This window comes from Numenius arquata, chromosome 4 (assembly GCF_964106895.1).
Source record: "Numenius arquata chromosome 4, bNumArq3.hap1.1, whole genome shotgun sequence".
Lineage (NCBI taxonomy): Eukaryota > Metazoa > Chordata > Aves > Charadriiformes > Scolopacidae > Numenius > Numenius arquata.
The window spans coordinates 15,881,614-15,909,405 of NC_133579.1; the positions used below are offsets into that span (position 1 = coordinate 15,881,614).

The 27,792-nt window shown below is 36.6% G+C and overlaps 1 protein-coding gene across 1 annotated transcript; it reads left to right on the forward strand.

Annotated features, from left to right (window-relative positions):
* Positions 1 to 27,647, forward strand: B4GALT6 (beta-1,4-galactosyltransferase 6). Its single transcript, XM_074146535.1, has 9 exons — positions 1 to 115; positions 13,530 to 13,646; positions 14,022 to 14,135; positions 20,517 to 20,641; positions 21,161 to 21,277; positions 22,582 to 22,769; positions 24,780 to 24,902; positions 25,802 to 25,903; positions 27,500 to 27,647. Exons 1-9 carry the CDS (start codon positions 1 to 3, stop codon positions 27,645 to 27,647), a joined length of 1,149 nt encoding a protein of 382 aa, XP_074002636.1.
* Positions 27,648 to 27,792: the final 145 nt, after the last annotated feature.

The following is a 27,792-nucleotide window of genomic DNA, read 5'->3' on the forward strand; positions in this document are numbered from 1 at the left end:
ATGCCACTGCTCCGGAAGGTGCTGCGGGTCTCCAATCGCTCCATGCTCGCCTTCATCTTCTTCTTCTCCTTCTCCTCCTCCTGCCTCTACTTCATCTATGTGGCCCCCGGCATCGGTGAGTCGGGAGCCGCCCCTCTCGGGGGTGGGGGGGAGGACGCTGAGGTGAGGGCGGGGGTGGGTGCCGCAGCCGGGCGGGGGACGGCGGGCGCTGCGGGCGGCCTGGGCGGTGCGCACCCGCCTCCCCCGGCCTGTCAGGCCGGGCACCGCGGCGGGGAAGGGTGTGGGGTGGGGTGGGGGGCACGGGCGGCAGCGGGCGAGGGGCCTCTGAGGTGCCGAGAGGGAGGGGTCGGGGCGGCTGACAAGGGGCCGTCGCGGCGGCGGGTAACGTGTGTTAATCTCGCATCTTTGTTCTGTCGGCTTCAAATGCTCTAGAAGATTCATCTGCCATCGTGAGGTAGGTGAATGCGGTTCTTTGCTTCCGAGGCCAGAAAAGTGAGGCAAAAAAAGCAGCTCGCCGTTTCATCGTGTTATAAATTAATGGTTGAAGCCAGGAAAGAACTGCAAAACTGCCTGCTGGAGTCACTTGAATGCATTCATCTTTTAAATCATTAGTAACTGCATTAATAATAAAGCACATGTGAACAGAAATTAAGAACCAATTTGAATATTTGTCATTTACTTCTGTCAGTTGGGATCTCTCTTCACGGGTTTTACAGTTTGTTAACTTCCAGTTCTGAAAGAACCACTTCAGAGGGGAGACAGTTTCTTTAAGAAAAGCTGCGTAAAATAACTGTGCAAATCTGGGTCAAACGAAAAAATGTGCTGTTTTCCTTAGTTTGGCCTTCATCATGTTCTGGGAGACCATCGAGCTTTTTCACACTGGATGATCCTTTCAGAACTGCTTAGCCTTACCACTGAGCTAAGGCAAGCGGTATCCTGTATGGTGCTCTGTGGTGGGTGTCTGGTGGCTAGGCAATGTTTTCCTTTTCTTCCAGAGGACATTGACGCTTGTCCCTTGTTTATCAGGTGCTAGCTAATAAACCACCTTGCTGTTTGTCCTCAGTGCTTAAAGTTCCTCTCTGCATTCATTGCTACAAAATATCCAAATTGATTGGACCACTGAATCTGCAGGAATTGTTTCCTGTTTACTGGTATCTTCATGCTGTTTGGCTTCCTCTTGTTCACAATATTCTATTTAGCTTATAAGCCCTTACAAGGTTTCTTCCTTCTTCTGCCGTACTTACAGCTCTTCATACAATATCAACATGCCTGTCAATTATTATTACAGTTGAAATAAATATAAAATAATATCAGGGAATATATTGTGGGTTGGAGTTCTTTGAGTGTTTTGTCTATCAGTGTTTCCTCACTGAAAGGGATGTAATTTAGTCTGGCAAGTGACAGAATGATGCTACTAGGGTCCATTTAGACATCTTAGTTCTATGAGACGCTAGTGGAGTATCAGAGTAGACTTTAATTACAAGCAGTTGGTGTATGATTTAGAAAGCAAAGTGCAGTTGCTGCATCTTTATAAGTAAGTGAAACTATTAACATCTTACATAATGTATGCAGCTGGAGTTTTACTTCATTATTTAAATGATTATTCTTCAATGGGTATCTTCATAGAAGTACATCCTCTTATTAAACAAGGCTTATGTAGTACCTTATTCAGAATCAGAGCCTCTAGTGCTGAGGCTTTTCTTTCCTGACTTAGTCTTGCTGCACAGCTATTGGGGTTTACAAGTCTGTTCAGTTTCGTTTGTACCAGGAGTGAAATGAAATCGACAGTATGTATCAAAGGTATTCTTGGGGTAGGTTATTTAGGCCTGATCAACCTTAGGGGAAAAAAAAAAATCATACTCAGACTGGTCTCTCTTGCTATCTCAGATGTATATACTGCAGTTAGCCCTTTCAAGCTGTGGCTTAACAATACAAAAATCTTCAGTAGTTACAGTAGTTACATGAGTTTATAAAATTACAGCTCTTCCAAGCTACTGTTCAATGGAGTGCTGCCCTAACTCTGTATGTAGTTGTGTTGTGAACTCATCCAGCTTAAACAAATCAAAACCCTACAATATTGGAGTTACTCTCTATCTCTGACACTTCTTGGATCCAGCTTGAAATGCTACCTTGCTGTGCTGGTCTTACTGGGGGAGGGAACATAGAAAACGGTAAAGAAAAGGGCAACAGGAAAGTTTTACACTGGTAATCTAAGCCTGTCAGTTTGCAGATGTGATGCTGATTTCCCAGGAGTTTGCTCCTGGAAATGTTACTGTATAGAATGGAGAGAAAGAAGGTCAAATATCATCTTAAAACCAACAGGCATCCTGGCCATACTCTTGGGCAAAATGTAAGTTGTAAGAATGGAAGACTTTCAAAAACCCCAATAACACTCCCCAAGTTTATAGGCAGATGATTCATCTAATAATCCTATGCTTGATGCTCATACCATTTCCATATTGCAATAGAATAGAATATTTCAGTGTGCTGGCTCCTTTCCACTGAGTCTGATAACCTAGGTATATCCAAGTCAAAGCTGATTGTGTGTGTGGAGAGGAGGATGACTTAAGATTGCTTATGGAAGTTCAGCCACCTTACCTGTTAGCAGCTTTTCATGGAATATATGCTGTAGTTAAGTCATAAACGTTTAGGATTTATGTATATGGATGGATATGTTTCAGTGAAGATGTTTTGGTTTATCAGAACAATGTTTTGGTTTATCAGAACACTTTCTTCCTCAACAAGCTACAGGGTGCAGTGGAAGAGAGGAGGAAAGTTCTAACTGTATTGTAGGGAACTGGAACTGCTCCTTGGCTGGTTTCTCTTCCTGATGGTCAGAGGAACTGAAAAGAGAGGGAGAAGTTGGACTCCCAAATATTTTATGGAGCAGCAGTGTCCTGGAACATGGGAGGGGAAAAATAAGTGTTATGTAGTAGAATGGCTTCCTAAGATGAGTGAAAATTTGAATTCTTATGGGCTAATAGAGTGGAATTCCCTCCTAGCAATCAGTTCATGGCTTATCAAAGGGAGCAGATGTCTGTGCAAGTAAGCCTGTAGCACTGGGAGAATTCTCAAAGAGGTCATTATCACATTCCGTCTGTCCTTCCTGTCCTTCAAATAGTTACTGCATTTTTTAGTGAAATTGCAGATTTTGTGACAAATGCAGTTTGGGTCAATTTGGAATATTGACAATGTGTTTAGAGGGAGAAATCTTAATTACTTATTTTAAGGTCTTTAATTATTTCTGTCTAACATTTAAATGTTTTTTTTTTTTACACAGTAATTACTTGTATATCACTTTTTTTTTCTTTTGTAGAGGCCTCGCAGAATGTTAGTTCTTTGGGAAACAGAAACTTTTGTTATCCCATGTATTTCAGAATATGAGGAAAGGAAAAGCATTTAAGTTTCAGGTTTTCAGACACTGTTCTGTGTTTTGAGACTAAGACATTACAATATTCCATATAATACAAAAATAAAGGGTTCATATGGTTGGGAAGAATTCATAACACTATGTTGGGGTTGTTCATGTGCCTCCTTTCCCCTTTTCTGTAAGAACAGAAGATGGGATGAGGTAGAGATGGCTGTAACCCTACCTCAGCATCCTGGTGGTCTTTTGATAGTCAGAGGAGCTCAAACGCAGAAGCAGATAGTTGTCTTCTCTGATCAGCAGTTAGAAATCAATTTTTCTGCTTTTCATTTTCCCTGTTTAATTGAGTGGATGTTTTGAAGCAAAACCTAGAGGGATAGAATGGCAAGGTAAGATGGTAGAAAACATTTCAAATGTTTAAAATTTAAAAATCTCATTTAAACGATACTTCTGTGTGATAGTCTTAAGTATTTGATGGAAGCAGATAACAGGTGCTACTTCTCCAGAAAGACTGCTTTTCTGGCAGAACTTCATCTGATGCTCCTTCTTTGGTATATGAAATGACAAGATACAAGCTGAAGTTGCTGTTTTTGAATTAGTCAGTGAAGATGGCCTGTGATTCTGAAACTTCACCGGAAGTTACAAATATCCACGTATACTGCAGTTAGAGACTGAGGAAGTTAGCCAAGAGCAGGATCTTTGGCACCAATGTGGTTTTTTTTCAGTGTTGTAGATAACAGTATTAATAAAAGGAACTTGAATAGTCAATGTCTGGTGATGACAGCTATTCAGAACACATATTTAGGTTCAAGTTTACATCATGGAAAGGATCCAGAGATGAGGAGAATAAGACAAAGTAGCAAGGCAGTGGTGACCAAGAGAGAGCATTTGCTGTTCTTATTTTACTGCCAAACCAATCTGAGTATTGCCAGAGAATGTTTTTTCTTTGCTTTTCCCATTTTCTGTCAGCATCATAATGAAATCACATTGGACAACATAACTGATATCAGAAAATGATCTCTTACTGTTTTCTGGGTTATTCCTTTCTGTCTGACTCCAACAGAGAACCTTTACCACATCAGTGGTAAAGAGTACCTTAGAGGTCTCAATATTGTAGTCAGTTGCAGTCTAACTTGGCCAGCTTGGACATTATGACCTTTGTAGTTCTCATAAGAGCTGGTTATGGAACTGTGCAATGATCAGGGAAGATGCAGTCTGACATCGGTAACTAAAAATCCTGAACAGTGGAATGAGATTGAGGAGGAAAAAAGTTTTCTCTGTTCTTGTCTCCTACTTCTTTTAATAAAACTTTACAGACAGAGAAGTACTCTGTCAATCCTAACCAGAGGGCAGCTATGCAGGCTAGGTGGAACTTGAAAACATCTCCATTAGTTTTAGCTCACACTTTGGTATCAATCTATTTCCTATTCTATTATTAGGAAATAATTTTCCTGATAGGAAAGGGTGATACCACTCCTTTTTGAACTTGTGCAGAAGTGGAAGAAAGAACTGAAAATGCTATCAACAAGATAAATGATTGCCAGTGCTTCCAGGTCCTGAGCCCATAGATGTGGGCACAACCTTTGTATTAATATTCTTTGTTCCTGGCATCTGTGGCAGCTGTGGTATTTCTAAAGACTTGCTGTTTGATCATAGAATAATTTAGATTGGCAGGGCCCTCTGGAAGTCATCTGATCCAACCTCCTGCTGAAAGCAGATCCTACTAGATCAGATTGCTCAGGGCCACGTCCAGTTGAGTTTTGAATAACTCCAGGAATGGAGGTTTTGCAGTCTCTCTGGGAAACCTGTTACCATGTTTGACAACTGTGAGAAAATTGTAATATGTAATCATAATTTTCCATCTTGCACCTTGTATTAATTGCCTTGTGTCTTTTCTCCAAGTGTTCAGTTTCATCTTCTCCATACAATTCTACTACATAGTTGAAGACAGCAAAAAAATCCTCCTCTTTAGCCGTTTCTACTTAAGACTGAACAAACCCGTTTCTTTCAGTTTTTACTCATACATCTTATGCTCCATCTTGGAAGCTTTCCTCTGGGCTTGCTCTGGTATGTTAATGTCTGTCTCCTACTGGGATCTCCAAACTGGACACAGTGCCCCAAATATGGTTTCACAAATTGCTGAATAGAGAATAGTTCCTTCTGCCGATATGCTGGTTATGCTGTAGCTAATACAGGGCAGCATACTGTTGATGCCGTTTGCCACAATGATACACGGACGATGATATCTTGTTTGAGGGTTTGTAGTAGAACCTGTGTCTTTAATGCAGCTGAAGGGCTGCATTGAAACAGGAATAATACAGCTAGTCTGTTTAAAACAAAACAAATCCTTTGTTGCTCTCCTCCTTTGATGCTGTGTGGAAATATCACCTGATAAAAGACTGATGGGTTTTGCAGGATATAGTAGATGTTCATGTGTTTTGCTGCTATTGCTGCCTTCTACTCCTTTCTAGCGAATTGTTCTCATGGGTTTCTTAAAAGTTTCTTGAATGCAACTTGTCTGTCCCTTTGTTTCATAATTTCTGCAGGGAAGCATTTGTACTACAGACCTGGTTGTTGTTTGGGAGCTATTTTCAGCTATATTCCTTTATTAAGGTACACCTGTTATTAAAGGCTTAATTTGGAGGCAGTGGTCTTTTTTTTTTTTTTTGTATTTGCAGTGCAGCTTTTCACTTCAGTTCCACAAACTATAACCAAACCCTTTAACAGAAACATTTTAGTCAACTTTCTGATGAATAGTGTCTTCCCTTTAAGTTCTTTGGTATTCTGTCTAATGGCTTGAGCTCATTGTGAACTCAGGCAGTTTCATGGGTAAGTTTTCTGCCTTACTCTGGGAGTGAAAAGATTTTTCCATGATGTTGGTCCAGCACAGTCATTCCTAGCACCTGATGCTGAATAAATTATTGCAGTTCAGTCACTCATGACTGTCTTTCACTTTTACCAACAGATAAGCTTTGACTAAACATGCATATTTCTTTCTGAATCAGTCATTTTGCATCTTTATCTGATATTTTTGTTACAGCCCTTAGGTATACTTAGTCAGGGAACTTGCCTGCGTAAGATTTCATGGAGTACTTATTTTGTGGTCTTGCTCTTAAACAGAAAAGGTTAAAAATACAGGCACTTACGGTGCACAGCTAAGTTCACAAGGACAAAGACAATTCACCTGAGACTTCAGGTGAATTGGTTTTCACTTAAACCAGCCAATTCTTTGAATGTGGTGTTCTCATCCACTGAGGAGGAGAAACTATGCCCTGGAAACATTTATTTGAGCTATGGTGCTTCACTGACATGGCCCAATCTTTAACCATTTCCGCATCTGTCTGTGGTGAAGGATAGCTTATCTACTGGCTTTTTATTACTATTTCTAGTGACTATCAAGTGACTATCTCTGCTTGTTTTTCTACAGCTCTTAGTCTGTTTTGGCTATTCAAATGATGCAGTGATGTTACGGGGAGCAGCGTGCAATGGTTGTGCATTTTGTGGGATCCAGTGCTAGATTTGTGTGAATACAGTGCAGAGATGGGTTTCAGAGCTTTCAGTCTTTCAGACTTGCAGTTAGAGGTCTCATCTTTGGGGCAGTGAGTACACGTTATCTGGAGTATTGAAAAACACCATCACTAAAAACAATTTTGAAGACTCTCTGTTCTAGCTGATATGGATTCATCCATCTGCACCACATGAATGATCCCGGTTAACCTCCAGAAACATCTGTAGTTGTTGGTGTTTTCAGTAGGTTGAGGTGATCCGTATCTTTCTAATCTGTTTTCCATACAGGGAGCTCTACATACGCAGACTCAAATGCACTCTCACCATATTAATGAAATAAGTTCAGATTTATTGTTAAATTGCAAATACTGCAAAATTCGTATTAAATATTCAACAACAAATCAAGTAAAAAAAATGTGCAAGGCATACAGTTTTTTGCTTTTTTTCCTGGTTATTGCGTATGTTTTAGAAACAACTTCTGATTAACAATAAATAAAATCCTGTGGAAGCTGAACACTTACTATAGCATTTATCTATGTTCTCTGTAGATTTCAGTTTGTGACTAGGAACCAGTTTGCAGTAGTCTTACATTACTTTGGGTATTGTCCTTCACTCAAAATTGTTTAAAGATTCTGTTTTACTGACTAAAGTCGTGGAAAATATTTATCTTGTAGAATGTGGAAAATATTTCTAGCTCTTAAAATCGTGACTGTGGTGTTTTAGAAGCAATCTTCAGCTGAGCTCTACTTACCGTATATTTAGATTAGTTTGTAGAATTTAATCTTTAACACTTTTGTGTTAATTTGCCATGCATGAACTCTGCCAATAGTATATTTATAACTCTCATATTGCTGAGAATAATACCATATAACCTTGAGATAAGAAGAGATCCATGTGGGACTTGTTCTAGAAATGTCCCAATGAGATGATTCCCCACTTACAACTATTAGTGGAGAACTTTCTGTTAACCCATTTGAATCCATGTCAATTTTTATGCAAAGCGTTGAATATGCTTTTCAGAAATCCTGAGAAAACAGCTGTTGACTAGCAGATGTGTAACTTTAGGGGCAATGATCATTTAGCAAGACCTATTTTCTGCGAAGCTGTGTTTATTCCATTTGAATTTTACAGTGTCCCTGGATTCTCTGAGAAATTTCCTATCTGAGCTTTTCAGTATTTTTTTTCTTTTTTTTTCTTTTTTCCACAGGAGTTTGGCGTATAATGTTGCTAGACCTGCTCTAATGATGATCTTACTTTTTAAGTATGGGAGTGTTAAGTTTTTTGCTAATTGCTTTGAAAGTGTTCATAATGTAAGGCTTTTTTCTTGTGTGTGTTTTGTTCAGGGTGGTTTTTTTTTTTGTTGTATGTTAACAGCTTCATTTTTTAAATGAAATTTGTGTTAATCTTTTCTTCTTTGGCATTTAAGAAATCACAGTTTGTAATCTCACTAATGGTTTTATGACTATCTTGTTAAATTAATCACAGTTCTAACTACTGTTCTTCAGAATGTTAGTCATTGATCTGGTTTTAAATTTGGTTGTTCTCTTGTATACTTTAGTATGTTGATTGCTTCTAAGTGCATGGCACGTTGTTTAGGCTTTGCTTTGGTGTATGTGTAGTACAGCATGATAAATTACTAATTTTCCATATAAAACTGAGTTTTGTGCTTTTTCTTTGAAGCAAAGGGCTGATAAACTGATGCAGTGTTATGAAGAAGTGTTTTAATTTTTGGTGTACTACTGGAAGGACCTTGATGGCAAATGATCTGTGAATGGGACTTTTTTCTTTAAAAAAGGTGTAAATAGTCCTTGGGTGAATATTTAAATAACAGGAAGCTACTCGAGGTAAAACATTGAGCCATTTTTACAGATCTTTTTATATTTTAAGAAGTAATGCATCTACCCCCCAGTGGTCTTGTTTTCAGTCTAAAACATATAACTATTAATAAACTAGTGAGCTGTAAAAAACAGAGGCAAAAAAAGATCCATCTGATATTTTTAACATCTCTGAAATGCAGGATGATCCCTTTAATGGCCCAATGTGTTTTATCAGAATGAGTTTTAAATAATGCCCTGAAACCAGGACTTTTGATGACTGACGTGTGTCCATGATTGCTGATATAGATCTGGATCAATTGCTAGTGAAAACTTCATCTGAATTAGGTATGAGCTCATGCTCACACCGCAGTAGCTTTAGGTAGAACATATAGTACAGTAATTATTCCAAGATGTCCTATATGGGTGTGTTGTTTTATATCCTGCACTGCACTTCCCATTTGCTTACCTTGTAAACTGAGTGATAGTCTGGATTATATATGTTTCTTGAATCAGAAGTGCTGTTTCTTACTTCCTGTGGACCATGTACAGTGAAATAAGGAGAACAAAAATAAAACTAGTTCTAGGTGGTTATGGTTTTAGATGTTCTCTTTGGTTAAATGTGAAATTTTGCCTTCCTGGTTTGTACATTGCTTTTCGCTGTGATAGGAGTGATGGTTGGTACAAACGCAGAAAGACAATAGTACAGAAAAATCACAGAATAGTCGAGATAGGACAGGACCTCTGGAGGTCATCTGGTCCAGCCCCTCGGCTCCAGCAGGGCCACCTGGAGCCAGTTGCCTAGGACCATGTCCAGATGGCTTTAGAGTGTCTATGAGGATAGAGACTCTGCAACCTTCATGGGCAACCTGTGCCAGTGCTTCTTTACTCTCACAGTAAAGAAATGTTTCCTGACATCCAGAGGGAACCTCCTGTGTTTCAGTTTGTCCCCATTCATTGCATCTGGTCTTGTCACTGGGCACCACTGAAAAGAGCTGGCTCTTCGCACCCTCCCTTCATATACATTATAAAGGGTGGGTGTACATGTATATATACATTCATATGATCCCCCTGAGCCTTCTCTTTTCCAGGCTGAGCAGTCCCATCTCTCAGCCTTTCCTCATAGGAGAGATGCTTCAGTTCCTTTGTCTTCATGACCCTTTGTTGGACTATCTCCAGCATGTCCATGTCTCTATGCTACTGGGGAGCCCAGAACTGGACACAGGACTCAGCAGTGCTGAGGGAGTGCTGGGAAGGATCACCTCGACCTGCTGGCAACACTATTCCTAATGCAGCCTGGGATGCCATTGGACTTCTTTACAGCAGGGGCACATTGCTGGCTCATGTTCAACCCGATGTCCGCCAGGACCTCCAAGGCCTTTTTCTGCCAAGCTGCTTTCCAGCTGGGTGGCCCGACCCCAGCATATATTGGTGCATGAGGTTATTCTTCCCCAGGTGCAGAACTTTGCACTCCTCCTTGTTGAACTTCATGAGGTTTCTGTGAACCCATTTCTCCAGCCTGTTGAGGTCCCTCTGGATCACATCATGGCCCTCCTGCGTATCAGCTACTTATCGCAGTTTTGTGTCATAAGCAAACGTTCTGAGGGTACGCTCTGTCGCATCATCCAGATCATCTATGAAGATATTAAAACAGGACTGGATGTGGTATTGACCCCCCCTAGTCACTGGGTTCCAATAAGACTTTGTGCCACTGATCCTCACTGTTTAGGCCCAGTTGGTCAGTCAGTTTTTGATCCATCTCACTGTTCATCCAACCTGTACATCAACAGCTTGTCTATGACAATTTTATGGGAGAGAGTGTGAAAGGCCTTATCGAAGTCCTGGTAGACAATGTCTGCTGCTTTCTCCTTATCTACAAGGCCAGTCATTTCGTCATGGAAGTTTTTCAAGTTGATCAAGCATGACGTCTTCTAGGTGAATCAATGCTGACTACTCTTGATAATTTTCTTGTCGTTCATGTACCTGAAGAATGGTTTCCAGGATTAGCTGATCCATCACCTTTCCAGGGATCAAGTTGAGGCTGACCAGCCTGTAGTTCCCCGGGTCCTCTTTCTTGCCCTTCTTGAAGATAGGAGTGACATTTGCTTTCCTCCAATCCTCAGGCACTTCTCCCAGTCACTGTGATTGATCAAAGATTGTCAAGATTGGCCTTGCAATGACATCTGCCAGCTCCCTCAGCACATGTGGGCGAATCCCATGAGGGCCCATGGACTTAACGTATGTCTGGTTTGCTTAAGTATTCCTTGACCTGATCATCTTCCACCAAGGGTACGTCTTCCTTACTCCAGCCTTTCCCCCTGGTCTCTGGGACATGGGATTCCTGAATGCTGGCTCTTGCTAGTAAAGACTGAGGCAAAGGTGGCATTCAGTACTACAGCCTTTTCCATGTCTCCATTTGTTGAGCAATGGGTCCACGTTTTCCTTGCTTTTCTTTTTGTCACCTATGTACTTATAGAAACCCTTCTTCTTGTCTTTGGCATCCCTGGCCAGATTCAATTCCATTTGGGCTTTAGCTTTCCTAACAGCATCCCTGAATGCTCATACAGTGTTTCTGTATTCCTCCCACATTACCTGTCTGTACTTCCACCTTCGTATGCTTCTGTTTTTTGGCTAGGAGCTCCTTGTTCATGCATCTAGGCTTCCTGGCATTTTTGCCTGACTTCATATTCATTGAGACAGAGCTCTCTTGAGCTTAGAGGAGGTGATCTTTGAATATTATCCAGACTTCTTGCCCCCCTCTTCCTTCAAAGGCCTTATCCCATGGGACTCTTCTGTACAGTAATATGTGGGGAAAAGAGAAGGGAGGATACCAGTTTGAAATATATTAAATTTTGTAGAAAGCCATTCTTTGTTAATTAAGAAAATTTTGTCCTATTTGAAAGGCAAAAATCCACTTAGTTTTACTTTCAGGGAAGCCTTGAATTTTGAAATTGTTTGAAGGTAAATAATTGCTCTTGGATGAACAGATCAAACCACTTTTACGTTGATTCATAAAGGAGAAAGTTTCTTAAGTAGGTAACTTCATAAATGATCTCAAGAGTTCTACAGATTCCCTGAAATGTTTAATACAGACACCCTAAAAACCAGGATTTGAATGGAAAACTTGGAATGTAAGAAAATAATGGGAACCCCAAAGTGGTACTTCACAGTGAATTGGGTTAAAATTTTGAGAAATTTTTGTGCAGCCTTTCTGTAAGGGAATCTGAATGTTATCTGTCGTCTTGGATACAGTTGTTGGATCACAATAAGAATCATTATTGTTGGATTTCCTACCTCTGCAGCAGGCCAATGTTATATTTTTTCTGGTTTGCTTTGTTTCTGTTTAGTGGCTGGGGGGTGTAGAGATGACTTCAGTATTCTAGTGGCTGAGTAATTTACACACATGTAAACTCTTGTCAACCAAAACAGCTAGTCATATTGGCAAGAGTTTGAGATGTGCCATGCGTAGCACCTGACATGTTCATAGCCTGTTTTCTAAGTAGTAATAGTTCTTGCTTTAATAAGTTCTTTGAAAGCTGGGAGGACGCCCCCATTCATTCTTTTAAAAGCAAAAACATTATTGTAAGGTTTGCAAATAACATTGCTTAAAAGATTATGTGGATATTTATATCTCTGTGGGTTTCTGTAGTATTGTTTGTTAATGTGGTAGAATTAGTCACTGTATTTTCCTCGGGAAATGCCCCTGTCCTGTATAAACAGTTCTCTGTAGTCTCTTTGTGTTGGGCTGTAAGAAGATAACTGATCTGGAATTATTTGTGTCATGCCCCTGGTGCTGGGTCATCTGATGAAGTAGAGTTCCTGGGATAATTTTCTAACTTCCTTTAATCTCTCTAGGACAGATTAAGATTAATCTGCTGTTTTTCTGTGATGTTTAGTTCTTTCCTCCAAAGTCTCGGAGCGTTTTTTGTTTAGGGTGGAAACTAGTTACAGAGAGCTAAATATCTGCCAGACGAATGGGTGCTTAACATAGGTAAAGTGACAGATCCTTTGATCCTTGTGGCTACCCAGAATAAAAACTCTTCTGCAAAGGGAAGTGTCCTTCCTTTTACATTATTTTTTGAGCTCTGTGAGTCCTGGATAGATGTTTGCTTACATTAGACATAAATGCAGCTTCTTTTGCAACTTGTGCTCTTCTGATTAGGACAAAGAATTGTCTTGAGATCAGATCTGGGGCTTTGAGTGCAAGCCTGAGACAGAGAAATATTTCATGCTACTGTTATTAGTGAGTCACTTAATTACTCGAATGTTTTTTTACTCGCCCTTGATGCCTATAATAAATATTTCACATATAGTTATCAAACATTAATACTTTGAGATTGGCAGTGTTTTGTAGTAGTTGTATAATGAAACAGCTGTTGGAGGTGAATGAATGCAGTACATTTTGACTGTGTTAACTAATGAGTAAAAAGGTGGACTGTTCTATGGCAGTAAAAGATTTTCTAGATGTTTTTTGCCCTATATTTCGATGATGTATAAGTAAATGCATATGAGGAATATAGCTACACATGTGAACCTTTTCCTTGGTAAATTCAATAGTTTCTTGTTATTGTCAGTTGTTTTTTAAGTGTCATATAAAGTGTGTATTGACATTTTGTAATTTTGGATTTTTATATAGACTTGCGGTTATGAATCCGTTTTACTCCTGTGTTTTGTTGCTGTTAGATTTCACTCTTTGTGGGTCTTCATCTCAAAGGATTAACGTTCACTAGCCATGGATTCAGACATAGTAACAAATACTGAATACATTATAAATGGTGGTTAGAGCAATTTGGAAGTACCGTATTTTAATTCAAATTCAAAATTGCTTTTTGTTTTATCAGCAAACACGTATCTCTTCATGGTGCAAGCTCGTGGTATAATGTTGAGAGAAAATGTAAAAACAATAGGACACATGATCAGATTGTACACTAACAAAAACACTACACTGAATGGCACAGGTAAGAGTATTTCTTATTTAATTTCATTTTTAAGAGATCTTTATGAAAAAAACCCAAACTGCAAACCCAAACATACCAAACCTCGGTGACATAGCTTGGTTATGAAAACCTAGACCCACGTCCTACTTCTCTGTAACTGAAGTGAAGGCCAAATAGTTACTGTTCATCAGTTTACTTTAGTAGAAAATAGTTGCCATAGCTGTAACAAATATCTTAATTTAATTATCGTTCATTTAGTGCAGTAAAATGTTTTTTTTTCAGTCATGCTGCTAGGAATTTGTTACTTACAAAGTTAATGCTCTCACCTGCATGTTAATATGTTACAAATTCAGTGGATAATGTAAGTTTTTACAAGAATCAATTCCTCTTTTTAAGATTATCCTGAAGGAAACAATTCTAGTGACTGCCTTGCTCAAACAACAATGTATCTTCCAGAAAACTTCACTTACTCTCCCTACCAGGCTTGTCCAGAGAAGCTGCCTTACATGAGTAAGTTTTAAACTGACCTTACTGTTTATCTAGTAAATTGGATTGTACTTAAAACAAAATACAATTATTTTAATATAAAATATAATTGTAAAGAGTCCAAATATGTTGCAGAAAATAGTCAATAAAATATATGAATAGACAATAATGCTTAGCAGAATTTTATCTGTAACTTTTGTGTTACTAAAACTGTTAGCCTCTTTTTTAATCACATAATATGTTCCAAATTTTATTTACAAATAATTTTACTTTCTACAAATTAGATACTAAGGTATACTAGAGGAAGACTCTAACTTCATAAAAAGTATCCATTCAGAGTTGTGTATTTTGAGGAATAGTTAAAAATTTCCATTTTGGAAATGGTATTTCTAATACCAAGATCCACGAGTCTCAGGAAATAATTCTCAAACCTTCATCAGCTAATCACAGTTACCTCAATATATAGGAAACTGAATAAGCTGGTGTAGTGAAGTTAGAATTGATGGAGGTAAGAAAGTGCTAAAGCCCTGTCATAATGAGGGAGTGGTACTTAAATAACAAGTGAAAAGTTGTGATCCTCAGGAAATTTTAAAATTAAGCTTTCAAATCCAGATGTTTATGATTCCAAGCTATTAAGTAGAACTTGATTAGTTAACCTTAACTTTATTTGTCTTTAGGCCTAGAATCTAAACGTCTAATTATTTTGTTTGAAAGTGTTTAGTTGTGGAGGGGTGTCATGGAGAAATAAGCAACTGAGTTGACTATGTTAGCACCGTGGCTGTTTTTTTTTTTTTTTTTAATAAAACCTGTAATATCACAACTGTCCTAAGTAGCAGTGTTCCAGTGTATGTATAAGGTCTTATAAGCAGGTATTGCACAATTAAAGCAGTTACACAAACTGCAAGTGGAAGAGTTCTTTGATGTATTGCAGTGTGCTTATTGTGATTTAATTACGTGGCTGAATGGCAGTTGGCATGACTTTTTTAATCTTTTCTCTGTAGACAAAGTATAGCTTTGGGATTATTCTTAAAAAATCTTGGTAAGAGCTGTAAAATTTCATGTGAATTCCCCTTTCCTGCAAACTTGCCATTTTTCAGATTCAGGCAACATTTTGGATATTGTTTGCTTTCCTCTGGCTTGTAGAGAGAGCAATCCTTAAAGACCAAGAGTGTTGGGTAGGAGACCATAAAAAGAAAAGAGGCAAACCACTCCTGATGGTGACTGCTTTACCTTGACTTTCACCACTGCTTGTTCGCTATTAGAGATAGTTCTTATATTTAACCTTTATAAAATTACAGTCCCTTGGCTTAAACAGTTTCTTCTTAGAAACCGTTACTGAGTTTTCAGCTTTTTTATGTTAGGAATTGTTACGTTATCAGAGTTGCTGTAGGAAGCAAGGGATGGTTAAGTATAAATGTTTTTTGTGCTCTGCATTTGGAAGAAATCATAATTTGAGTCAGTAATCCGTGGAATTACTTCTCTTCTTGTAAATATTTTGTAGACAGACTTAATATTTTTGAGTGAAGAATTAATAGTAGCATTAGTCTAGATCTCAAAACTAATTAGTTAAATTGAAATATCTCATTTGGTGTCAGGACGTACCAACTAGAGAAGAAGAATCAACAACTCTGTAAATAAGTGTTAAATGTGCTACTAGAAGTGACTGTTCATTAGTATCTGGCAGTATCTATTATGCTAACACATTTATTTTACTTGCTATATTTAAGATCAAACAAGTCACCTACTGATTTGTAAGACAGAAAATTTGAAATAGCTTCTGAAGACATTTGTGACACCTTCAAGAATTCTAACCTCTGGTGTTTTGGGCTAACTCCTGACTTAAGCTGTGGGCTGTCATTCAGCATGAGCAAGTAGTTAAGTATTTAATATAGCAGTTCAGATCCATATTGTACCAAACAATGTTGCTGACAACCAAACTGAATTGCTGATCATTTTTTCTACAAAGAAAAATAGTGGATTTTATTAGGCTAATCTAGATTCCATTATAACTTCTTTTTTAATCTTAACAGAGAAGTTCATCCAGTGAAGAGTACAGTAACAGTGCTTGTTAGCTGTGTTTCTTTTCAATGACTCCAAATTCTAAACTTTGTCTCTTACATTGTAAAGATACAGATATATAGCCAAAAGTATAAATCAGTTGCTGTTCCTTATGAACTTAAATATGTAGAAAACTGTCATATGCCAAGTAGCAATTAGCCACGGCGTGATTATATCCTTATTTCAATCTCTCTAGAAATAATGTTTGACTTTCATAATCGGGTGGATGTTGTTTTCTGTAATATTGCACATATAAACAAATATAACTAAATTATTCCAATAGTAAATATTTTAGCTACTTTGGGAAACAGATGAAAAGTTTGAGAAATGTCAACTCTGGATAACCAGAGAAACAGGACCAGTTATTATGCTGATTGAAAAATGTGCATAAGTTAGTATTTTTAATGTAACTTTCAAGGGGTCTGGCAGTTGAATTCTGCTAGTTTAGTCCAAAACTGTATTGACTTCTGCTACCTGTTCTACTTGTACTTGTGGGAGGATGAGGCAAGTTAGAAGGTACTAAGGTACCTTAGTAGGTCAGCCTACTTACAGCATGTTATCTTAAATCATTGGTGCAGATTTGTTTGCACTGACAGGTATTTTGAATAGCCAGAGTAGAGATGCATTCTACTTTGCCATTCTTACTGTCAGCCTCATTGGCTATATATAATTCTACCAGAATTTGGCTATAGATCTCCTTATTGCTTTTCCATCTTTTTTTGTTAGTAATCTCTTTGTACTTATCCCGTCCCGCTGAATTTAATAGAGAAATCATAATTTTAATAGAAAATAGTTCACTGTTACTGTTCAGCAGAGATGTATCTCTCACCCGTTGGTTTTCATGTATACCTTTTAAATAAACATCTCTGCATTTAATTGTAATCTAAATAAAACTTCTCTGAAGATTTAGTGCAGTGAAATGTTGTAGGTTGTCCTAAGATAGCCAGGGAAGGAAGTTTCTTGAATCATGTATATCTTGACCTGCTTAATAGTCTGAGGTTATTATAGAAGTCAACTACTCTTCTTTACATCAACTTGACAAATTTGTATTGTGGAAGGAGTGTGGTAAAATTATGTTTTGTCCCAAGTACAAACGTTCTTGAAATAGGACCAACTAGTGCCTTTTATGTGTGACTCAGTCTTTCAGATTATAACCCCACTGGCTGAGCACTGCTGTGCTAATTCATAAGCGAGACACCTCTACTTCAAGACAGAAAGAAGACAGAAAGCAGTAAAAAAGGGTATTTAATCAGCATAATTTTAATACTGACTTGAGAGGTAAATGGAAAGCAGATCAGTTTTTTCAGTTATATCAAACAAAGCCCTCATGTTAAGAATTTTTTTAGCAGTCTACCCAAGTCAATTCGTGGACAAGAACTGGTACTTAATGAGCGATAAGAAATATCCAGATCTTTTAGTTAGAAGATCTAGATACACTGGGGTTGAATATACCTAAACCATTTTAAATAAGTATTAGAAAAATGTATTTTGTATTTAAAAAAAAAAAAAGTCACCAGTGGAGGAAGTTCTACTGTCTCCAGAAGTAGTAGATTCTAGTATTCCATCAACTGAAAACTTAAGCTTTTCCTGATATTCAACCTGCGTTTACTTTATTTTTTCTTTTCCTTCCCCCCGCTCCTTCCTCCTGCAAGTTAGTTGTGTTTTTCCTTGCCCTTCTTGATGCTTGGAAAAAAGTTTGTTCCATCTATGTACCAAATTATTCTGTTTTGGAAAAGATTTATGGTTTTGTCAGTCTTTTCTTTTTTAGATAAACCAGTACTTTCAGCCTTCCTAGACTACGTAGTTTTTAGAGCTCTCTTCATTCTTGATTTTTGTACCATAGACTTTCTCTAATTTGATTTCCTTTTGAAGCACCATAACCAGCTGTGGTTTACAAAATAATCTAGTAATTACCTTCTCTGTCTTTCATATAACAGCTGTTAATGTATTCCAGAATGAGATTTGCCATTTTTGTGCAATTGCATTACAGTTTGTTGTCTCATATTAATAGGCAATCCATTACAAACCATCAAAATAGCTCTCTGCATAGTGCAGCGTAGCCAGGTATTTCCTGTTTTGGGTGTGTATACTTCACTTCTCCTTCAGTAACAATCTATACTGTTTTTTTTTTTTAAATGAATTTCACTCTGATTTCAGTAGGTATCTGATTTGCTGAAATTATTTTGTTTTCTGATTCTGTTCTTCAAAATGCTTTCTGCTTCCTCAGCTTTCTTTTTTTTTGGCTTGTATAAATATGTTTTATTGCAGCATGCTATACAGTAATAGAAGTAGTGAATACTAAGTCCAGATGTTTACTGAGATGTCTTCTCCTGTCCCCAACCAATGACGTGGAAATACTGTTGTTTCCCATTCGCACATCTCCTGTGTACTTTTGATAATACAAATATTTCAGGGTTTACTATAGCTACTTTTTAAACAGCCTGGAGAGAATTTCATCATGTCCCATCAAGTTAGAAGCACTTGCCTTACATAAATACTGTTTTACCATTCCTCCTTTTTTTTTTTTTTTAATTTATGTTTTTATTATTTAAACTGTGTAAGCATCTGATCGCATCTAAACTTTTCTCAGAAGACTAAGGCACCCAAGTCCTTTGCATCATGTGTTGTTTGCTTCCTTTTCTGGTGTAGTAATTGACCTTTACTTATCTTTATTTTCCTATTACAGTCTATGAATAAACAGAAAGGGTCTTGTTGCTTCTCTGTCTCTTGGTACTTGAAATTGATTTAGTGATTTTTAATTTTTTTTTAAATTTAATTTCTAGATGTTTGTACTCTATATGCTGGTCCTTTGTTGATTGCCCTTGTTTCTACTTTTTAAAAGTTTTCATTTTCAGGTTATTGGTTATTGAAAAGTTTCATATAAGACTACAATGATCATCTAAGCTTCTCTCATCTATTTATTTATTTATTTATTTATTTATTTAAAAAGCTCTGTAGTATTAGCTTATTCTCATATATATTTATACAGTCCTTTTCCAGCAACTGCCAGGTTTCCTTTTTCTTCTAAAATAAATAAATAGATGTAAGTTTGTTTAAATTTGCCCTTAAAAGATCTTGTCCTTATGGGGCTGTTCCTGATCCTTTTTTTTTCACTATCATTTTCCTTTTTTTTTGAAATTGCTTTCTACTTTTACAAGTAGTTCTACATTTAATCATATCCAAAACTAAAAGAGCTCTTGCAGTATCTTCTGCCTTCTTCTGAAAACAATGGTAATTCCTAGTATGCTCCAAAAACTTCAGTCTTTCCAAAAGATTCAGATAGCTAGTCAATTCAGTATTACAACATGAAATAATGTTTTGGACGCAAATAGGATCTTTTGGGTATGGGCACAGGGGAGAAAATGCTAGTGACTTTTTTTCATTGACTTTAAAATTCCAACCCTCACTGAAAGAGTTAAAAAGTGGAATATTTTATGGTATCTATCAGGTAGTTATTGCAAAATTTTTATTTGATGATCTAGTAGAGTAGCTGCTGAAGAACAACTTGAGCTTATAGTTAGTGTTATACTATTCTTGTCCCCAGATTTTCTTGACTGCTACTTCTGGTTTTGAGGGTAGAGTATTTACTGTAAATCATTATTTCCAGTTTTGAAATTTATACAAGTGCATAAGCTTATGACAGGCAAGTTTTTAGCTATCAACTAAGTGTAAATGTTTTCTCATAATAAGTATTAACCTGATTATTTTTTGCTACCATATTGTGGTCTTTATTCCATATTTTGCTGAATTCCTCTCCAATCAGTAGCCGTTTATGAATACTTTTCCCATTAGGCTGATTAGTTTTATCAGTGGTAATTCTTAAATCTAGCTGCTTGCTATAAATTGCTTTGATGCAGACAGTGGTGAATTATTGGATGAAGGCTGTACATGGAATGTGTGTAATTATCTAGAATGTAAATTGAGGAATTTTATTGAGTGTAGTAAGGATGTGTTTTCTTTTTTTGTGGAAGTGCAGGTAGGAAGACACCCAGAATTTGAGTATCAGTTCAGTAGTAGAGGTGATTTGGGATTGTTAACAGTGGTACTTGAAATGAACAATGACTAATTTTCTGGAATAAACACAGTATTCAAATTACTTTACTTGTTCTGTATCCTCTGAAATGAGTATTTTATTATAGGATTTGTTGAAGGAATGTTTATATTTGGAATTACTGAAATTCCTTCTGCAAAAACTGAATATTAAGAGACTAGTATAAATTATTTCTTTTTTATCTGCAGGTAGGGTAAATACAAATTTCTGATGGTGTTTGTCTATGATATGCCTTGTATTGTTAGATCTGTTGTCATAATTGAAATTAATAAATAAAATTTTCTTCCTCTATTTAGGAGGCCTTATTGATGTCAATATGAGTGAAATTAGTTTTGATGAAATTGAGCAACTGTTTTCAAAAGATTTAGATATTAAACCAGGAGGACACTGGAAACCAAAAGACTGTAAGCCGCGATGGAAGGTGAGATGCTGCTTTTCTGCTTTTTTTTTTTTTCCTGTTGGTGTATAATATTTACCATTGCAAGCACTCAGTCTTTTACTGCTATATATTTTATATAACATGTGGTATGTTATAGTGTATGCATTATGATATCTGTGCTCAAGAAGAGACTAAAGTTTGAAGAAAAACTTGAAATGGATTGTCAAGAGCTTCTCAAAGTTCATTAACTGTTGTAACAACATTTTATCATATGTCTGCAAACTTGTCCTATGTGTGTGCTGCTTAAAGTATAATTAGAAGCAATTGAACATAAAAGGAAAACCTTATTTACATTTTACTCAGATTTTTTTTTTTCTTTCTTTAATTTTTAGAGCAAAATTGCAATACACTTTCGTAGTGGGACCAAGAGTGTAAAACACTGAGCCAATTTAAATGTAAAAGTTGAAAAGTCTATAGAAGCCATGGGAGACTTGATCTGTATTGAAACATTAAAATGTAAAAATGCTAACATAATAGCTTAATATATATAATTTTTTGAAGGTGGCCATCCTTATTCCTTTTCGGAATCGCCATGAGCATCTTCCAATTTTTTTCCGTCATCTGATACCTATGTTGCAGAAGCAGCGGCTGGAATTTGCCTTCTATGTTGTTGAACAGGTAACAGCATTTACTTGAAAAATCACCCTTCAAGATTCTTTACTAAAGGGGATTTGATATTCTTATCAATATTTGAATGAATCCAGAATTTAAAAATTGTTACTCTGTTGTTCTAATTCTTGGAATGAACAAAGTTCAGCTCTATTCCCCAGTTTAAGCAGTAGTCAGATACATGTTGCTTTCCTTCAAATATGGGCTGATATTTTAGAGGTGATAGTATAGCCTCCTTGAATCTATTGTCTTTCTAAATTTTCAAGGAAAAATAAAAAAAAAAGGTTTTATGTGTAATAATTGGAAATGATCATTTACAGAAGGCAATTCTACAGCACATGCTTACTGAAATCCAGTTGAAGACAATAGTATTAAAGTGTGTGCTGTCCTCTTAATATCTGTGAAATATAATGGAGGCATTAATGATATAAAATTACCAACTAGTACCTTGGCCGGGGGTCACTTTGGAAAAAGAGCAGTGGATATGGAGGAGAAGAACACTTAAAAAAAAAAAGAGAGTTTCTGCAAGTCACAGTCAAGGAATAAAGTAGTTCAGATGGGTAGCTTAAGGAATTTGCGCCATTGTTGGCTGTAGTAGATAGCTAGATCCCTAAACAAATCGCAGGACTTATTTTTCATGGTTGATGTAATGCAATACTTTCAGGTGACAAAGTGAAAAGTTTGCAGAAAACAAAAGTTCCTCTAAATTATCACTTAAGAAAAGGCATGTAGGATGCATTTGCTCTATCAAAATATCTCATGTTGTCTTGTTTGTTCAAAACGGATATGAGGAGATTTAAATTTACTGGAAATAAAAAATATTGAATCTGACAAAGTTTCTAAGAAAATGGAATTAAGCTCTAATATAAGTTTAATTATAAATATGTAACCAAGTTGTAGGCATTTTCACAGCACCGGAAGTTTTTCAGTAGTTGACCATTTTAATGAGAAACAAAACATAACGTTTCTCAGTTTGTGTCAGCATTTCTTTAACTCACAATGTCATGCTGTAATAATGCAAACCACTCATATTTTGCTACTTCAGAATTACTAGGGCTATAAATTGCTAGTGCTGCTAAGTTTTGTGTTCAAGAGGGGAGAACATCTAGACTTTTAAAAATCACAAAATACAGTTGATGTAATTGGTGCAAACCAGAGCTGTTGCTTTACTCAGTTGGAGGAATAACAGGCATCCTTGTTAATACTTTTTTTTTTTTTTTTTCAGTGTGGCAGAGGATGTATTTCTCACAGTATTGAAATTTCATCTCTTTCTTTTTGATTCTTACAATATCTCCTTTGTTTTCTGTTTGAAGACAGGTACACAACCTTTTAATCGTGCAATGCTCTTTAATGTTGGCTTCAAAGAGGCTATGAAAGATGATGTCTGGGACTGCATAATATTTCATGATGTGGATCACTTACCTGAAAATGACCGAAATTATTATGGATGTGGAGAAATGCCACGCCATTTTGCAGCAAAGCTCGACAAATACATGTACATGTAAGTAATTCACTTTTATTCATGTTGTTTCTTAAAGACCCAGAAACATTCTTAAAGTGTGTATGAATTTTGGAACAATATATACAGTAGGTGAAACCAATAAAACAGCCTCCTACCGTGCTATTTACAGAAATGAATATCTAGTTATTAAAAGGAAAATTTTAGTGTCTACATTTATATGTTGCTAATTAGAAGATATTATTTATAATTTTCACTGTTGAACTTGTTGCAGTAAGGTTGATCTTTAAAAAAAAAAAAAGAAAAGATGGCTACCTGTGTTGGGGGGGAAAAACTTATCTTAGAGATCTTTTTGGGCTCATAAGCCTTTGGGGTGACTGTTAACAAAGATAAGAAGATTATTTGCAGCAAAATACCACAGGAAAAAAATGTCTATCTTAGTTTTCTCATAAATGTATAATTTATTTCTGCTTTGTACTGCTTTTTAAACAGAAGATTTTCTTACTGATAGATCGTTTCATATCTTGTATTCTGTCTCTATTGAAATTTGATGAATGTTGTGGGTCCTGCAGTTTTTTACATCCTTTTCTTCTGCCATTTTACATTAATGATATTTCACTTGCTTTTTAACACTCTGCTATCTCATGACACTCTTCTACTCATTTCACATAAATCTAGCTTATTGCTTGCTACATGTATGTATTTGCCATCCTGAAATTTTATTGGTGAAGCTGATCAACTTGACAACCTGGTCAACCTGACAGATCAAAAGCAATGACAGATCAAAAGAAAAAAGTGCATGTGTACCACACACGCTTATATACATATGAATAAAAAAAGCCAACAGTTCCATAAACTGTCATACCCCAATAGTTTTTATTTTTGGTTGGTGGGTTGCTTGTGGTTTTTTGTTGGTTTTTTTTTCAGGGGGCACGGTGGTTTTGGGGGGACTTTTAGAACACCTGTTATTTCAGTTAACATTGAAAGCGCTGTACAGTAACAACCTACCCAAAAGCTATTAAGATTTGGTTGAATCATGTGTTTCCGCAGAGATCAGAAATTACATGACTGTGTATTTCTTTTTCTTTCCTCTTGCATTCTGGAGTTATTTGTCCTTCAGTGTGGCAATTATGTCCTAAGCAATGGTAAATCTTTTTGTAGATAGTCCTAACTCCTTGAAGGTTCCAGATTTGGAAGCGTCTCCCGAGAGATACGTTCGATTACTTTTATTTTGAAATTATGTGCTGTTTCTGAAAGAGGAACGCGCTTTACTGTAGCAGCTTCTGGGTTAAGGATGCAAGTCAATATTGATGGAAGTAAATATAGATACTTAAATATATTTGTGGTTTTTTTTAAGATTGACAAAGTGTTTTGATAACTGGAAATCACATTGACTGGGCCTTACTATGTTATGTTAAATAGCTATAGTGGCTGTTTGTGTTGGCCAGCTGCTTATTAATAATGTGTTAGTAATTACTGTGTGCTTACTGACTAAAAAGCCTATAGATCGTTTTGATTAAAAAGTTTAGCTTCTAAAAATTGGAAGATTGTTTTTTAAATAAGTATGTATTTCACTGTGGTTGTATACGTGCTGTTGAACTGTTCCTCTCAAGTTTTAACAGTTCAGTAGAATATAGTTATGAATTAAAATTACTGAATTGTAATTTTTTCAGTTGATTAGAGTTTTTTTCCAGTTGAATAGTATCAGAATACAATAGTTTGAGTGCCTCACTTTGCACTTCAGCTTTGGGTCTAAATCAGTCCTCTGAAATGTATTAGACTTCTGTTTCATGTGGTGATACTAATTTGAGGTACAGTCTAAGAGTACTTTTTACGCAAATCAGACACTACTGCAAACATTTGATTCAACTTCTGTACGTGTTACTTAGTGCCAGTGATCTGTGAACCAGTTTCCCTTAATGAACATGTCCAGCAGCTGTTCATGTCCTTAGTTTGGGGTGGCTCTTGGTTTTTTTTGAAAGGTATTTGTTCAAAGAGAGGGCTACCTATCTAAGTTCAGCTAATAATACAGGATTTGTCTTTTGTTTTCAGTCTTCCATACAATGAGTTCTTCGGTGGTGTAAGTGGCCTGACAGTGGAACAATTCAAGAAAATCAATGGGTTTCCAAATGCCTTTTGGGGATGGGGCGGAGAAGATGATGATCTTTGGAACAGGTGAATGTTCAGTGCTTGTGTCTTTCTCATTTTTCTGTGGTATCCACCCCCTGACAGCAATTAGGTGTTTTTTTTTTTTTTTCAGTTGTTACTTGTTTTGGTTTTTTTTCTTTTAATTTGTTTTAAATGAACTAATTCTAACATTTCTAAAGAGTTCACTTTAGAAATATCAGAACATACCACTTCAAGGGATAACTATGTTCTTTTTTATTGGCCTGGGGACAGTTAGCAGGCTTTCAAGAGACAGGTCTTGTAACGAATAATGGATATGATAACAGATAAGTTTTAAGCATATGTAGTCTCATTCTTTCTAGTCTTCTGTGCGTTGCTTTTTGACTTCAATTTATGTCTCTCTTGCTGCTAGCATTATGAAATACCATCCCACAGACATGTAGAGATTAAGCATGAGTTTAAATGTCTTTCATATCTTAGGAGCAGTGTTTGAGAGGGAGGTTGATTTGTGACTATATTGATAATCACAAATTGGACAGTGGACAGCAGTGCTCACTGTATTACTAACTGCTCACAGTATAAAACTGTAACATGCTCCAGTTGAGCTGTTGAAACAAAGTGTCTGCCTGAGTTTATATATAAATTTTAAAGGAAGAGTTTGTATGTTTTTATTCTTTTTTCCTTACTATTGTCATATTTTTATGCTGTTGTGCTTTAAGAACAAATCAGGAAATACTAAATATGAAATTATTATTATTTCACACTTTATTGTTTTTGCCAACTTTTTTAGTTGTCGGGTTAGGAGTGTTTTGGATTTTTTATGGGGGAGAATGTCAGTGAATACAAATGCTTGGCTTTAAAAGATTTTGATGAGTACTTTTCACTTTTGCTGTAGCTTGTGAAAACATCTTTTTAATACTCTTCATAAAAATGTTTATATTTTGCAGAGTTCACTATGCTGGATACAATGTAACAAGACCAGAGGGAGATTTAGGGAAGTACAAATCCATTCCTCATCATCACAGAGGTGAAGTCCAGTTTTTAGGACGGTAAGAAAAACAGAACTGTTTGAATACTAAAGCTAAAGATGTAAATTTTTTTCTTACACACATGCAGATCTTCTACACGTACAAATAAGCAGCCAGTGTTTATTAGTGTTACTACCTCTTTAGTGCTAAACTTCGTATTTTCTTAAACACATTATGTTTGGTGTTCATATATTTCTTAACTGTGAGAGAGACTGAGTTTGTGTGTCAGAAGATATTATCATCATAATCTTTGATGCAGAATGTTATTGTTTCTTAATAGTTCAGGCATTAGTGCTGGCAGGGCTCCATTAGCTGGTTAATTTGGATATTCATAGAATCATAGAATGGTTAGAGTTGGAAGGGACCTTAAAGATCATCTAGTTCCAACCCCCCTGCCATGGGCAGGGACACCTCCCACTAGAGCAGGTTGCTCAAAGGCCCATCTAGCCTGGCCTTGAACACTTCCAGGGATGGGGCATCCACAAGTTCCCTGGGTAACCTGTTCCAGTGTCTCACCACCCTCACAGTAAAGAATTTCTTCCTAATATCTAATCTAAATCTCCCCTCTTCCAATTTAAAACCGTTACCCCTTGTTCTGTCACTACATTTCCCGACAACGGGTCCCTCTCCCACTCTCCTGTAGGCTCCCTTCAGATATTGGTAGGCTGCCATGAGGTCTCCCCTTCTGCAAAAGGAAGCAATACAGCTGGGGGAAATGACTCCTGTGTGAAAACAGACTTTAAAACTCCTCAAGGATTGGTTTCTTTCATCACATTTCATCATATTTCATTCTTTTCCGAGATACAGGTCTTCTCATTTCCTGTTTATAGCAACATGATCTTTTTCTTTCGGGATTCCTTTCTTTTGCTACAAAGGTGCAAAACGCTTTAACTGGCCAGTAGGTTCTGGCTGCTCTAGATTGGAATAGCAACCAGAATGCAGCAGATGAGCTACACATAAAAATTAGAATTTGAAATGCAAAATAAAGGGCTTATGGTGTGTGTTTTCAGATAATTAGAAATACTGCTCAGTTCTGTTATCAATGGGTGCCTCTTTTTCTGGAAACATCTTTATTTAAAAATTACGAATAAAGAGAAAGTAGACACGTACAGTAGGCATGAGTAAATGTGTGATATGAAACTAAAATGTATATATCAGTAGTCTGGGGAAGGGGAACCGGTGTTTTAGTCGCCTCAAATTTAGATGTTTGCAAATGCAGCAGTCTCAAGAATGAAATGAAAAACAATTCAGACATTTAGATGTATAATGATGAATAGTGAAGGTTCTTTGAGCTCCATATTAAGTTTTATAGCAAAAGAACACAAAGGAGTTGCATGTTCTTTAAAAATTAAATTAGTTTGGGACCATATGAATATACATATTAAATACCTTTTTTGTTATTTAGTCTTAATGTTAACTTGTATATGTGAACATAAAATCTAAGTTTATTAAAAAAAAAGTGATTTGCTTTTAAATCTTAGGTAGGTAAATTGGTAATTTCAAAGGGCTGAGAGGTAGTTTCAGAATTTAATGACTGTTACAGTATTATGTCTAATATCAAATGAATTGCGTCTTGCAAATCTTTCTCATGTTTTCTTCTTCCAACTCCTTCTGCAGATATAAACTTCTGAGGTATTCCAGAGAGCGTCAGTATATTGATGGGTTGAACAATTTAATATATATTCCTAAAATACTTGTCAGTAGATTGTATAAAAACATAACTGTTAATCTTGTACCAGAACTTGCTCCTGTTAGAGACTATTGATGGAAGTGGAATGACAAGCTACCCTACCAGAATAAACTTTTAACACTGGAAGCTACTAATAGACACTGTAAAAGAAATCAAAACCAACAAACAGCAGCTTAGAATTAGAGTTTTTTGACCATTTGATGATGCATATTTGGGATAA